At 36.9% G+C, this 15,701-nt stretch overlaps 1 protein-coding gene, 1 long non-coding RNA gene and 1 pseudogene across 3 annotated transcripts in view; all 3 read right to left on the bottom strand.

Moving 5' to 3' along the window:
• Positions 1-1,609: 1,609 nt before the first annotated feature.
• On the bottom strand, positions 1,610-5,436 carry LOC148742355 (uncharacterized; annotated as a pseudogene). The gene is made up of 5 exons (XR_015996126.1): positions 5,394-5,436; positions 4,273-4,892; positions 3,551-3,706; positions 3,035-3,187; positions 1,610-2,279 (listed from the first exon to the last, which is right to left on the bottom strand). The product of XR_015996126.1 is annotated as an uncharacterized LOC148742355 (transcript).
• Positions 5,437-7,514: 2,078 nt separating this feature from the next.
• On the bottom strand, positions 7,515-9,191 carry LOC148742354 (uncharacterized). Its single transcript, XR_015999429.1, has 3 exons — positions 8,978-9,191; positions 8,443-8,605; positions 7,515-7,603 (listed from the first exon to the last, which is right to left on the bottom strand). It is a non-coding gene; the product is annotated as an uncharacterized LOC148742354 (long non-coding RNA).
• Positions 9,192-11,201: 2,010 nt separating this feature from the next.
• Positions 11,202-15,701, bottom strand: part of LOC111319884 (uncharacterized) — a 60,598-nt gene continuing 56,098 nt past the window's right edge. Inside the window, exons 14-15 of the mRNA XM_088755732.1 lie at positions 12,126-13,232; positions 11,202-11,945 (exon numbers count right to left, since the gene is read on the bottom strand). Coding sequence (XP_088611858.1) covers positions 11,902-11,945; positions 12,126-13,232 — 1,151 coding nt within the window. The 3' untranslated portion in view covers positions 11,202-11,901. The remainder of the gene's footprint in view (positions 11,946-12,125; positions 13,233-15,701) is intronic.

The following is a 15,701-nucleotide window of genomic DNA, read 5'->3' as shown; positions in this document are numbered from 1 at the left end:
ATGGATAGATAATTTAGTCTTCTCGGATAAGGACGAATAAACCGTAGGCCCCGTCTCCTGCAGGGTTAGGGGTAGGAGACGTTAATTCCCCACGCACGAGTTTACTGTGTGGTGGATGTCCTCCCCTGGGTGGGATGAGTGGGTATTGGCCCTGAAAAGCCCCTATGGGAAGTGGTCAGTTAACCTATGTATGTGTATGTATGTCTACCTGCACTACTCTGCATATCTCAGTTAGGGGTCCTTCTTTTGATTATTTTTATACTCAATTTTAAATACGCATATAATATTTATTTGTCACATTTCTTATGAAGGAAAGTGTTGGTTTGCACACTGCAGGAGCTTCTCACTAAGCTTGCCAAGATGGAAAATTACTTCGGTAGTCAGTCGTTGAACACATGATGATTACATGGATATCTTGTTGCATGTAGTAATGCACAAACTTTGGTTGTGCGCGCCCGTAATAGATTTGGAAAACTATATATATATATGCTTCAATGTATGTATCAGGTTATCAGTTAAGGCTATTTCTAAAGAACTCAATCATGTACCTTGCGGTAACAATAATGGACTGCCCTTTTTGTGATAAAGCAACAAGGTCCTACAACTTGAACCTTATGCAATAGGTAATAACCGCCCATATTCTCAAAAAGCTATCCCTGTAATCATCTTGGCGTGCCTTGTGAGAAGTTTCTGCAGTGGGCAAACCAAAAATTTATGTCATAAGCTGAACGTGACCAAGAAAGAAAGGTTGATGCCATGCCCGAGTGACAAGGATGGGAACGAAAGCTTCCTCGTATAAAGCCAGACGTTTAGGTTCTCCAAGATAAAATTACATTAGCACTCAACGAAGAATTGTTCCAGTTGTAATTGGAGGGAAAGCTACTGATGCACACTTTTTGGTTGCTTGCACCAGCGATAGAGTAGGAAAGTTGCGCGTACTTACACTTATTAGTTTATCATTGGGCTATTTTTCAATAACTCATTAGCAGTTATCTACCTTGCAGTAACAACTGACTGCTCTATTATAATAAGATAACAATGTCTAATGACAACCTTACAGCCATCAGTGATGACCCGACAGTTATCAGAAGACATAATTTTCAACATTATCACTCGGGAATGTCATCAACCTTTCTTTCTATCTTAATTTCCATTCAAAAGACTCTTTCTTAATTTTATTTCTACTAGAATTAACAAAAACGCTCAGTGCTACAGTATGAGGTGACGTTGAGCCAAAAACCTCTTTCTTTCATCGAATATCTCAAAAATGATACTGAAACGCTCAGTGACCTGTGCATGGGTTTTAATATAATTATGTAATATTATGTGGTCATTGGTAGAATACTTGTTGGCTTGTTTAGTGTCACCGTTGTTAGTTTTAATCCTTTTCATTGTCTCAGTTTTACTTTAGAAGTATTTCTGAAATGTAATGATTTTCATCCCTTCAATAAAGTTTTATTTATTACAACTGCGTATTTATCACAAGACTGCTAAGTTAAACATAAAAGTCAATCAGATCTATTTGGATGTTTGAAAGCATACATGTACATGTATCTCTTTACTCATTAAGCTGTAGGGTCTATTAAAGTTACAAACTGTGACAAGGAAGAAATATAAAACATCAATTTTATTATTTCCTAAAAGTTCTTGGATAAGTGATTAGGAATTAAAAAATTACTTCAACTGTAATAAAAGAAATTGTAATACCACACTGTTGAAACTTATTAATTTGTAGTTATTTGCCTGCTTTTTTAATTTCTCCACTATTCTGTTTACAAAACATTTCGTTACAATGCTTCAAGCTGCCACTTAGTTTTGTGTTTGGTATCGTTACACTAAGTAAATAAAAATGGATTCCTGTAAATGTTAAGACTTTTCAAAAGCAAGTGATAACAGCGGACATTTACTTTGGAAATTTAAATGCTCTAGTTATACAAGTTTTCATGACTGTTCTTCCCTACTTCTGTAACGAGCGCAACGGCAATGGACAACTACATTATATTAAGCAGAAACCAAAGAGCTGCCTTTAATGCAAAAGATCAACAACCGATACACACAGTCATAATTATTCTATCACAGAGGTGAGACATACCACGAATAGTTACAGTCGTATGATGGTATTTGATAACATGCGCAGCGATCGTCACAACTTTCAAATGCTTTTCTTTCATTTGTAAGAACTTCCATAACTTTCTTCTCCATGTCCTCAAGGGAAATGGTGACTTTATTCAGTGATGAGAAATCCCGTTTCAAAGCAAACACCATGACTGTTGATGTATCTAGAGCAACAATGTGAATCAAGTACTTAATGCATAATCAAAAGATCAGAATGCCACAAGGTCTCTCCCAATGAGAAAACGTCTGTTGAGAATTATGATTATATTTTAAAAGTAAAATTATATGAATAGGCTTCCTTGGTTGTTCTCTTATCATTATTAACAATATAACACAACTGTTGCAATGAACAGTGGACATGTAATGCTAAATATTGAGCCAAATTTTACATGATATTCTGCACCCAAGTGGTGTTTTCCAATAGAGATGATAATGTATTCTTTTTGTCGCAGCCATTTTCTTTAATCGAGCTGGAGAGCATAAATTGAACTTGCAAGAAAAAGTACAGCCCATGTCAGAATGCCAAAAAAATATCAAAAGAAGGCTTGAAGGGAAGAAAATTTAATGTTATATCAAAAATTTAAAAATTAACACTGGCTTATACTCTTTATGAAATATAACAGTGAGAGACACCATGGCTAAAGACCTTTTTAATTTCCTCAAAATAAGATAAAAAAAAATTCATATTTCATGCTGCTGGGTAGTATTGTGTAGGTCAAACTCAGGTTTGTTCTTCTATTAAAACTTGGCCATCCTTGTTCCTTTTCCGTTTTTTCAGTCCTTCCTCTTGGGGGTTTGTCTCTTCTGAGAGAATACATTGATTATTTTAAGACTTCTGAATGTAACCTGTTTAACTAATAACCAAATGTAACTTTCTTTTTACTTGGTCATACCATAACATTCATACAACTGTGCATACCTTGTTGATCTGTTGTAAGAGGGGACCATGGTAATTCCAGCAGTGGTGAAAATATGCAACACACATCTCAAATACAGTGGCCTAATGTCTGCATATGGATCACAGTTTGGGACAAGTTGCCACAACCAGTGCCATGACTTTGTGATTCGCTCCCTATATTTGACCAGAAAAGTTAGTACCTAGGGGTCTGACTTCTAAAAAGTTGCAATTAACTATTGATAATAATTAAAAAGCTGTTATAAAAAAGGACAGGAGGACTGATCTTACAGTTGTTATTTTAGACCTTGGTTTCTTTCTTTTCAGTCAAGAAGTATCACCTTTATTTAATGTTGAGCTTTAGACAAAATAATACTAAATAACCAAAAACATGTCAGCTTATTGTTTTAGTTAATAATAGACTGATATTATTGGAGTTCACACAATGAAGACGACTGAGTTGGACAACCAAGATCAGGTTCTTATTAGGTACAATCAGTCAGTACTCACTGATCAGAAACCAATATTACTGTAACTTACAGTACTTCACTGCTCAATAGTGTCTGATATTTATTGATAGCCAACACTTTCCTGCATGTAATCTAGTATTTCCATATCTAATGCCCATCCCAATTTTCTCCAGACTTCTTCCATGTTTACAGTGAAACCCTTCTATGTGGTGTTGAATTTCCAGCTCTTATCATGTATGAAGACAAAAAAGGATTAGAAAAGAGAACTCAAAGTAACACCAGAAATACCAAGTTTGATTTGGCAGAAGTCAATTGTATTCACCCATATCCCACTAGAAAAAAATTGTGAAAAAGTCAGAACAAACCAGATTGAGACCACGGTAGTTAAACTCACTGCATATATGTGTAATTTAATATATTAGATGCATGTATCTAAAGGGTCCTACTAATACCCCCTTGGCACTGGCTGCATTTTCACTAATTTCAAAACTGTTGGCAGTGAGTAAAAGTATTAGGGTTGATAGTATGAGATACCTGAATTATTATGCTGAATTTTCATTGATGGGGCAGCTACTTTCATTTGTGCTCAAACATGGAGTAAATTTTACTTGAGTAGTTTTTCACTTGCAAACTTAGCATATACCAGTACACAAAATTTGTGTGGGTTGGATATACAGTCAGCTCTAAGCTCTGGTAATGTGAATGCAGTCTTGCATCTTAAGAAAATTACCAACATTTCCAATAAATAATTTTCAGTTTTGTTATGGTACCAAAAGCTGAGAATGAGCTTACCATTAGGAGTAAATTTCTTCATTCACATTCTTTTCTTGGGTTCTCCAATCACTTTTATCAGCTTTTGTCTGTGGGGTCTTTTTTCCAGATTGATTGATTTCATCATCGGAATTAGCACTCACTGGCTCCATCACAGTTTTTTTCTGCCTCTGTTTGTTTCCTGCAGGAAATATCTTGTGGAATTTCATCCATGGCCTGCTTCTTGTCCTCTTCTTTTGTAAGCACTGAAGGTTGCCAGTTATCCCTTTGCATAAACCCACTAGACACAACAGTGCTCCCTGGGTCACCTCTGTCTTTGTTTACATGAACATTACTATTTCCATTTGTAACATGAGGATAATTAAGTGAAATGGATGTTCTGGTAGCAGCTGTGTGTGATACAAACCACATGACATCAGCTGTTCTGCTAAGTGAGCCACAGTACACTTCTCATAATAGCCTAGGTGATGAAGAAATCAAGAGTGGATGAATGTGACTATGTACACTTGTTGTATTATCATAACCATGTAAAGATGATGAAACTGAAGGTAAACCCCTACTTGAAGCTGGACTCTGCCGATCTTTAAGACTTGCTGCTCCAGCACCTGGTTTAAACAAGGAATTAGAGGGATTCTGTATTGCTTAAAACATCACATACATGTACACTGCAAAACTACAGGCAGGAGTAATCTGAAAAGTTCTTCTCAAGTATATGGCAATACTATTAACACTGTGCAGTCAACATAATATTGCCAACTGAATGCAAACAAAACAGTCACAATGTATTAACCTGGTGCAATGTTTCATTTACAAGCTGCCCCAACTATCCTGTAAATCTGCAAGTACACTACATTATATCAACACGCAGCCAACTCACTTTGATGTCTAACTAGCACCTTGACTCTTGGTTCACATTGAAGAAGTATCATTTAAAGGAGCTAAAAATCCAGAACCTCACAATTAATCTGTTAGTAAACAAAACATGTGCTAAACACATTTAGCAGACAGGTTTCTACAATTAATGAGCACACTTACTCTGATCTTCAACTTGGTTATGAGCTGGGAAAACTATAATTTTGAGGAAACAAGTGATATGCAGTCAGAGGCTTACAAATGATGAATGTATTCACTCCTTCACCAACCTCTTCCATATAGAGCAATAATAAAATATACCTTTACTATCATGTTGTTACTTTATGATACGAAAGCTGTGTCAAATTTCCTTTTCCTTACATGAATGCTAGGCCTCTTTGATTTGGGAGTAACTGCAACAACATTTTGAAGAAATTTTTAGACAATGTCTACCTTGTAAATCTATAAAATTATTATCTAGCATTCATAAATGATATTTTGTTTTTACAAGGTGCACAAGTATTCACCAGACTGAAAAGGGCCATATATATATGCATGTTCAGTAATAAAAATTAATAGGAAATGAGCTAAGTTGAAGTCAACACTAAGTTACAAAAAAATTAAAGAAAATTCTCACAAGTGATTAGAAGACTATAATACTTGGGTGACATTACAATTTTCTGAAAGGAGCTAAATTGTGTATGGCTCTGCCAACAACATTCTCATTATGCACACAGCTTCACTGCTTGATGATACTCATTTAGTGTCCACCACATAAAAGCTCTTGACTATGTCCAGGGAGAAACTGTCAAAACCAGAACGAACATGTTCACAAAATGAGCCACCAATCAGTAGAAAAGAAATTGTTAATTGGTGGTTTGATTTGCTTGCAGTTAATTCCATTGCTTAGTTATTGTAAGTAATGGATCTAAACCCACAACACATCCCAATTAGACCACTGCCCAGGTTTTTTTCCTCTCTTTAAATTTGCCTTTTTTGGGAACTAGTTAAAGAGCAATTCAAGCAGATTACACCATCCAAAATTCCCTGTATCTCTGACTACATAAATTGACTCTATAAAACAACACTCTGAAAAATAATGTGAGACATTGAAAAAAAAAAAAGCTAGCATGAATTCCCCAAATGCTTTGTGATAGATACTGGAAAATTGTCCTGGTTGTGTTATCAGGCGATTTAATGCACTTCCCAAATCACATTCCAATATCAAGCATTTGAACACAAGCTCATCAATGTACTGCTCTTGCATCAAGTATCTTACAGAATCTAGAAGAAACTTCTAAATTTAGTTATAACACTTAACTGCAACAGACAAGTTTTACCATGAGTCAATACTCAGAAAAATAACATACTACATTCTAGTGTAACAAAGGGTTAAAAAAATAGGATCAAATTTATATTTGAGAACAGTTTAATTGGTTCAATCGTTTAGTTGTCAATTAGGAAAGTCATAGCTGAGTAATACCTTTTATAAAAAAAGTTATAATTTTAATTTACTTTGGTTTCTGCTACAGTATTAATTTGCATCTCCAGCTATATCATAAGAAACATTAAAAAACAGAGAAGCCTTTGAGCCAATTATTAGAAGGGGAAATTGAGTTATACCTACATGTACATGACTTTGTACAGTTGTTGTTTTAGGTAAGCAATACACCACATTTTCCCATCATTTACTACAGACTCCATTAACCCATGTAAGTTAAGGGAATTACTAGAGGGGATGGAAAATCACTGACCTGATTTAATTTCTTCTTAAGTTTCAGTGACAATTAGCTCCATCATTACAGGTATATTATTAAACAATAGACTTTTAACCAATCTCTTTTTCTTGAGATTCGTTTATTTTTAACAATATTTAAATTTCTTAAGGGCCTCAATTCTTAAAGCACTGGTCAATGAGGCTGGCTCTGTCTCCATGAACTCATATAATTGGTTTTAATCTGTCATGATGATAATGAATAAGGTCCGCAATGAGGCTGGCAGCTCTGTCTCCATGAACTCATATAATTGGTTTTAATCTGTCATGATGATAATGAATAAGGTCCGCAATGAGGCTGGCTCTGTCTCCATGAACTCATATAATTGGTTTTAATCTGTCATGATGATAATGAATAAGGTCCGCAATGAGGCTGGCAGCTCTGTCTCCATGAACTCATGTAATTGGTTTTAATCTGTCATGATGATAATGAATAAGGTCTGCAATGAGGCTGGCTCTGTCTCCATGAACTCATATAATTGGTTTTAATCTGTCATGATGATAATGAATAAGGGAAGGCTGGTTAGGCCAGTAACCGTTGTGATATAAGTAACCAAGGAGAAAGGGACAGGTTTACCTGACAGAGGTCCAGTAACCAAGGAGAAAGGGACAGGTTTACCTGACAGGGGTCCAGTAACCAAAGAGAAAGGGACAGGTTTACCTGACAGCCTGCATCCAGAGGAAATAAACATGATGGGTGTGTGCTCATTACATGCCTTTGGTGATCTTTTGAAACAAAACAGGGTTCATCAAAGAAGCCATAGAGGCTATAACTGTCTGAGGGAGAGATTATTAACGTTTATTTAGTTTTGGGATTTAATTAGCAAATAACACGAAATACATAGTGACAAATTTTGGAACATCAAGAGAGATGAATTACAACAATATTCAGAAATAATTTATGTAGGGCTTTAAAGTCTTAAAAGGGCAGTGCAAATTAGCCTCTATGTAATCACTAATTTACTGTCTACTATAGGAAATCTTTGAATTAATACCAATTCACGCAGTTTCGAAAAAAGGAGAAAAATCTCAGGACTTCAATAAATCATTATGTTGATCATAAGAAATGCCCAGAAGACTTAGTCAGTTCTTATTCAATCCAAGGCTTAACAGCATTTTGAATTAATCATGTTCAGGTAATGATATTTTCAAGTGAGAGTAATTTGGTGTTAATCAAGCACTAATAAATTCTTCACAGAAAACAAAATTCATTTGCATTAGAGAACAAACAGCAAGTGTAATTTGTAGTCTTTGAAAACTTAACAAGTGCTTAATTCAATTAATGCTACATTGCATGAGAAATCATGGTATTATACTTATCAGTAATTTACATGAAAAAAGCAGCAAAGAGAGTCAAGACACATGACCATTTATAATTTAACACTTTCTTGTGTTCCAACTTTGCACTTGTTTATAATTCTACATTTGTGTTACATGAAAAATGCACTCAGTTGCAGCCAATTGGAAGCGCATAATTTTTTCATGTACATAAAAATGTGTTTAATTGTACTTAATTTGGCCACTCACGATAAAAGAGACAGACTTCTTAAAAAGATGACACTTACTTGATAGTCTTTATGAATTTGTTTTCTTCCCAGCTGATGCAATGCTTGATTCCTTGTTAACAGTAAACCCTAAGGACTCCAGCATTTTGTAGATGATTGTTGTTGAATCTGAACTTTTTGCTGAGGACAAATATATGCATGCTCCTTTTCCACTTTCCTCTTTCTGCAATCAAAGTTAGCCATAGCAATGCACCGCACTCCCTTTAAAATTCACCAAACCTGACTACATATTAAAAAGTAAATGACAAGGAAATGCTGTTTGTTTCCTAAAACTTCTCATTTTGTACTTTGAACGGTCATATTAAACATGCAAATGATGTATTTCTTAAGTCAGTTTGTCTACTTCTATAGTCGACCTCTCGAGAAAGGCATAGCTTACTTACCCACAAAGTGCTTTCGTCTATAAACAAAAAACTTCAGCCCAAAACTCCCCAGCAACGCGCATGCCCTCTTTATCACGAGCTAGGTTTTTAAGGTACTGAAACTTTTGAAGGATCGTTTCGAGCGATGAAAATAGAACATCACGCAGACTCACCTCGGCGCTCTTTGCATTTGTGTCAGAATCCTCACCTTTACTTTCGATCATTGTTCAATTGACGCGAAGAGGTACTAGATTGTGATATGATGTTGGACTTCGCCTTCATAAGGCATTGAAATTCTTAAAGGTTTTTGCTTTGTACCTTACGTCCTGGCATATCTTCTTGCAGCTAGAGACATCCATGAAATCTGTCAGGCATTCTATCGAGTGGCCGCGGGAAGAGTAGCACGAGTCAACAAAACGTGCGGTGACAAGTGCACGTGAGGCCTGCACGTGAGGCCTGCACGTGAGGAAAATACTTTCAGGTTAACGAAGGGGTATTGTACACAACAAACGAAATGAATATGATAACAAGAGTAGTACCTTTTATACCGAAAAAAACTGTTTTTTAAAATCTCATCGCGTGGAGGCAAACACAAAGTAAGCTAAAAATGCAAATATCGCGTTGAAGTTTCAAATATTCGCCTCATTTGTTGGAGGAATCAGAGTTGAATGATGGCATTCCATAACGTATTTACCTTGCACTGTTTGAGTGATTTCTGCATTTTTCCACCAAACTCGCCTCGTTGAAGGCTGTTCAGTGAAGATGGCTCAAATTCTTGCGGGAATGCTTCACAAGCTGAGGAAGATCTTGCTACGTGTAAACTCAGTCACTGAGTTTCTTCTCGTCCCCAAGAACTACGTCGCTCAGTGTCACCGCTGCAAGCCAATTATTTGTCAGGTACGTGTTACAAATTGTGTTGAAGTGCTAGTATACTTTTTTTTGGAATGAAACACTTTTTTTCGAGTTCTTCTTTGAAGTTTCCTTTGACTCCTTTTTTGGAAGTTTTTATACCTAACTTTTCTAAGTCAAAATTTAGCGGAAATTTAAGAACTCCCATTCCATTGTTTCAGTCTGAATGTTTGCACACTTTTCGGCAAACATAAACCCTTTAAACCCAAGAGTGACCAGTATCTAATTTCTCCTTACAATATCATCCCTGAATCACACATCAAGGTCAGGAGAATTATGGAAATGATTACCAACTAAAGAAGCTCTTGATTGCTACACCAATTCTCCCTGCCAGCACCACAGGAAATGTATCGAGACAATAAGCAATTAAGCAATTTCATAGTAACGGCATAACACCAGTTAACCTCCAATAATGAACAACAACAACAATAACAATTTATCACTTATAGAGCGCTATTTACAATGACAGATCAACAGCGCTTTACAATCAATCCTAACCCGCCCATCCCACCCCAGGGGAGGATATCCATCACACAGTAATCTCGTGCGTGGGAAATTAACGTCTCCTACCCCTAACCCTGTAGGAGACGGGACCTCCATTTATTCGTCCCTATCCGAGAAGACTAGAATATCTAACCATTTCTTGATGTTATAGAAAGGTAGCATATTCTTCTCAATTATTTTAAGACCTTGAGTGTTGGTCCGGCCGGGGGTCGAACTCTCGACCTTCCGCACAACAGTCCAGCGCTCTATCCATTGAGCTAACCGGGAGGAAGTTTCGTACTTGGTCTTTCAGTCGTAAAAACCTATTTCCAATTCATCCACGGTAACATTATTTATTATTAAAAGACTAGTGTAGTGTTTTGCAAGGATTTCCAGCCCTTTTGTCTGCCGACTCATCCTTCCATCTCGCGTTCAGACTTGCCTATTTCATCAGACAACCGTCAGAATCTGTTTGGTGTATTGGACACGTATGGTTTTTTAACTGATAATTTAATTCGAGAGAGAAATTTTGCGGGAGACTAGTTAAAGTACTAACTACCTATAACCGGAAAAAAAATTACTAAAAGACTAATTCCAATTATTTGTACCTAGGGCGGAATGGAAGATTTTTGAAACTCCACGGGGAAAGTCAGAAGCGACACTGAGCCGGGAATTAAGACTGACACTTGGAGACCACAGAGCACGATCTTCCTTTAAAAATTAAAGAGAGACAAAAAAGCTTGTTCATGGAATCTTTACATTCTACTCGTACTCCTACTATCGTTTCTCTATTTGAACTTCAACCTTTCTTTAGGGGGGTTCACTTCCCGTATGGTCTGTTGATCATTCAACCGACAAATCTGATTGAAATCGTTTTCAGCAGTCCTTCAATAACTGAAATGTTTCAAAGTTACCTTTCAGCTATGAGATTGTGTTTGAACTATTGAACTCCAGGATGGTTCAATTATTGAGATAACAAAAAAAAAAAAAAAATGAGAGATGAAAGATTATTAATTTTTTTTTAATTAGGTACTAAATGGCTTGACAATAATTTAAAGAACATTTAACACTTCTAAAAACATCCTCACTTGGGTTACACTTTTCTAATACTTTTTCCTTTCATTTTTGTTCAAGCTCCAACAAAATTAACTTAAGTCATACATTGACAGCAAATGTGAGTAAATAAATGAGGCAGATGAACATGCATTATCTGACCTGTGCACTTAATACATATGTGCGGTGGAGTAAATACGATTAGTGGCTTAGCATTGTCATAACAAAGAAGCCACCTAGTAAATAATACACTAGGACTTAAGTCAATAAATAATAAGTAAGACATGCAACTGGATGCTGCGTTAATAGTTAAGTCATGTTTGTAAGTACTTGTAAACTTAATAATACTGGAATATGATAAGTTGCGGAAACTTCTGACAACACGGGCGGCGCAATATAACCGTAAGCATGCTTTAACGAGATCTTATTCCGCATACCAAATTCCCTCCCTTTCGGACACCCTGGACGATCAAACAGTGCCGAACAAATATCACGAGTGCGAGTTAGTTACTTTGATTTTTTTTCGATCATTTTTTCTGAAAATGTTCTTGGTTAAGTAAATGAACTATTTCCATGACACAACAGTATGCAATCTTTCTACTTCTATTGCAATAATTAGAACTAAAAGGACTTGATAAGTCAGTGCTACCCGTTACAAACGTGTGTCCAGCACCATATCATCTTCTTCGTCTTGCTCTGTTGAATAAAAGCAACCAATTATCAAGACACTTCAGTTATACATTGTTACCTTAAAAAAAAATAACAATAAGTTTTGGAATAACGAAGAAGTTTTTCTTCCACCCAACGTGATGAACGAAGAATTAATTCCCCCAAAACTTTAGAAATTAGCGGAAACGGAGGCCGGGTAAAACATACCTTCGTCCATAGTCTGCTGGTGTCGTGGTGATTCATCTTCCATAGACTCTTCACCCCGATGTCGGGAGTCCTCGTTATCTCGTTTTGACTGCTGTTTTTTGTCCTGCAGTTGAACTTGATTTACTTCCTCAGACACTCCTCTTGGTTTCTCTTGTTCAATTTCTACCTGTTTTGGACCTTTGTGGTCCTTTTCTCGCCATTCTTGATTAGAATTAACTTGCTGATTTTCGGTTTCTTCATGTTTCTCTTCTTGCTCTTGTTCATCTTGCTCATTTTCTTCTTGTTGCTGTTCACTTTCTTTTTTATTTCTTTTCGACTTCTCGTCTTTTTTAGAACCAACCTCTAGCCCATGGTCGACTTTCAGTTCTTTTTCCTCTTCTTTCCAAGTGCGCTGCTGTTTGGATTCTTGGCCTTCCCCTTTTGGCTTTTCTTCAACAGTTTCATCTTGCTCCCGCTCAGGTTTTTCATGTTCTTCTTTCAGCTCTTGGTCTACTGGCTGCTGTTTACTAACTTCTTTGTCTCCCTTTAAATGACCAGGTCCAACTTCCAGCTTTGTGCTAGGTTCTTTGTGCTCATCGTTTGGTGCTTCGTCTCGTTTTGATTCAACTTGCTCCTGTTTACTGGTTTCGTTTTGGCCTTGATTTGGTTCTTCGTCTTCTCTTTCAACTTGCTGCTGTTCAGTAAGTTCGTCTTGGCCTTGTTTTGGTTCTTCGTCTTGTTCTCTTTCAGCTTGCTGTTGTTCAGTAGGTTCGTCTTGGCCTTGTTTTGGTTCTTCGTCTTGTTCTCTTTCAGCTTGCTGTTGTTCAGTAGGTTCGTCTTGGCCTTGTTTTGGTTCTTCGTCTTGTTCTCGTTCAGCTTGCTGCTGTTCAGTGGGTTCGTCTTGGCCTTGTTTTGGTTCTTCGTCTTCTTTTCTTTTAACTTGCTGCTGTCCAGTAAGTTCGTCTTGGCCTTGTTTTGGTTCTTCGTCTTGTTCAGGTTCAACTTGCTGGGGTTCAGTGGGTTCCTCGTTTTCTTCGCCTGATCCTGCATGTTGTCCCCTCTCTACCCGTTCTTCCTGCAACTCGTCCTCACTATCAACAGCGCTCCCCATTTCTTCGAGATTTTGTACTGTGTTCGATAAAGAAAACACAAAAAGGGAATAAGATTACAAAGTGCTCTCTCTCGTGGCTTTAGTTCGCTAGATCGTCAGATTTGTTGAATAAGCCACGTTGCGCGTTTTGCATTTGGTAACCGTATCGTGTAACTTCTCCATCCCTAGTCATTTGCGTTCCGCTTTTGCTCTTTCCGAATATCTCTTTTCTCTTTAAGAGTGAATGTTACCAATGGTCACACATTTGGTGGCAACAGCTGAAAAATAAATTTCGCCCATATTTAAAAGTTGGGTAGGTCTCAATGAGAAATAAATCACTGCATACTTCGTTTGGCTGAATATCGACTTATTTTCGAGAAAATCGATAATAGCTGAGTTCCACCAAAATGCCGCTTTTGAATCTCAAAATTTCACACGAATCTTGGAGAGTCGCGCCACAAATTGAAAACAGTCACTTGGACCAGTGAAAAGTACCAAATCTTGAAAAACAACATTCAACATAGGTTGACAGCAATTTGAGCAATTCTTGATTGTTTATATACATAGTCTACTTAAATTTATCCGATCATCTTCTAGCTAGATCAAAAATAGGTCAAAAGTAGCCCGTTACTGATTAAACTGTGCTAAACAAAATAATCGACTGAGAATCTGGCTTTTGGAAGGCGAAATGTAGTTCTGTTCGATCTCCGAAGGAATTTTTGGGGATATGATTCCGCATGATTTGTTGACGGTGCCATCAGTTAGCAGAAAATGTACATATCCACACGCAAACACGGTTGTTTCGCATTTTACATCAAAACTACACCTTTTTCAACAGAATATCTTCTTACCCTTCCTGTTGATGTATCACAATAGAGGATCGCAATCCTGGAAATTTTGCATCGATCGCTCCCAAAGTAGCGATATAACTTATAAGGAAGTCTCCTGATAATGATTGTTTGAAAGAACTACTCTTTGCCTTCCAAAAGCCAGATTTTCAGTCGATTACTCTGTTTATGTAGTTTTTGTATACTAGTTTTTATTAATTATATTTTTTGTAAATAATCTTGAATTAATATTGTTATTAAACGAAGTGTGTATCCATGAGCTTTACTTAAATTTTTACTAGACATTTTCACGCATTTTTTTCGATTTTTAAGCAGTTTATCATAATTTTTGTATATACTTTTAGAGATTATCGTGAATAAAAGTTTTTCTTTTCCACGATGATACATGTAACTTAATAAATAATGATGAAAAGTATTCATACTAATAAAAATTAGATTGTGTCTACAAACAATCAAGAACTTAAATTTGAGTGTTGTTTTTCAAGATTTGGTACCTTTCATCGGTCCAAGTCTTTTAAATTGGTCACGCGAGGTTCGTGTAAAATTTTGAGCTTCTAAAGCGGCATTTCGGCGGAATTCAGTTATTATCGATTTTCTCGAAGATAAATCGATATTCAGCCAAACGAAGTATGCAGTGCTTTGTTTCACTGTAAGGCCCACCTGACTTGAAAAGGTGAGCCGAATCGATTTTTCGGCTGTTGCCACATTTCGAACCTGTTCAATCTTTGGCCACATTTGCCCTAAAAAGGACACAAGTCGACACTCTGGCAATAATAGCAGTTTACAATACAAGCCCGGAAAAATTAATCGCAGGAGTAGCGAGAGCGTTTTAAAATAAAGAGCCACAAGCAGAAAGATAATTAGAAGCCAGGAAGCTTATTAACTAGAATCTTTGGTTCATATCAAGGTCTTTACAACACTAGCAGACAGGATAAGTATGTAATCGTGGCTCACCACTATGTAATACAACAACCTCAAACTTAAAAGGAGTGAGGAGAAAAATGACTCATTAGATTCACCCCAAATAGCAATAGGTACGAACCTAAATAAATAAGGAATAAAACCTCCTCTTATGAGGCCGATTTGTTCAAATCCTACAGAAAAACGGCGTACGTTTTGGTTTGTTTTGACACGCGCGGAAGTAAATATGGCGGTCAGCCGCTCTAGTCCCGAGTTCTTTTTGACGAAATTACAAACAAACATTTTCACAAGACAGTACATTGTTGAATTCACAATATAAATAACGAAGCTTGTACACTCACTGAAAATTAGTCAATAATAACCCGCTAGGAGCCTGTAATGGCATTTTCTTTGTTAGCTGTCCTCAAGCTCTACTGAGCAAACTTAGCGAAGCTAGCGCTTCCCGTGTTGGTATGTGACGTCATATTGACAGTGATCATTTGACGGCAGCTTATACCAGAGAGCGATAGAGCCACCCCCTCCCTCCTTGATGATGTAGATAATTACACAAAATATCATTATAAACTCACACCTCATTTACTGGGTGTAATGTAAAGAATTGTACCTTGTGTGGAGTAAAGGCTGACATAGTGTGCTTCAGGGACGTGTCCCAACACAAGTGTCCTGCCTTTGTCAACAGGGCATTGTGGCCGTAAGATAACATCGTGAGAAGCGTTAAGACTGCTGACCACACGAATG

This window comes from Stylophora pistillata, chromosome 1 (genome assembly GCF_964205215.1).
Source record: "Stylophora pistillata chromosome 1, jaStyPist1.2, whole genome shotgun sequence".
Lineage (NCBI taxonomy): Eukaryota > Metazoa > Cnidaria > Anthozoa > Scleractinia > Pocilloporidae > Stylophora > Stylophora pistillata.
The sequence above is the reverse complement of the archived record's forward strand: the minus strand, read 5'-3'. Positions and strand labels throughout refer to the sequence as shown.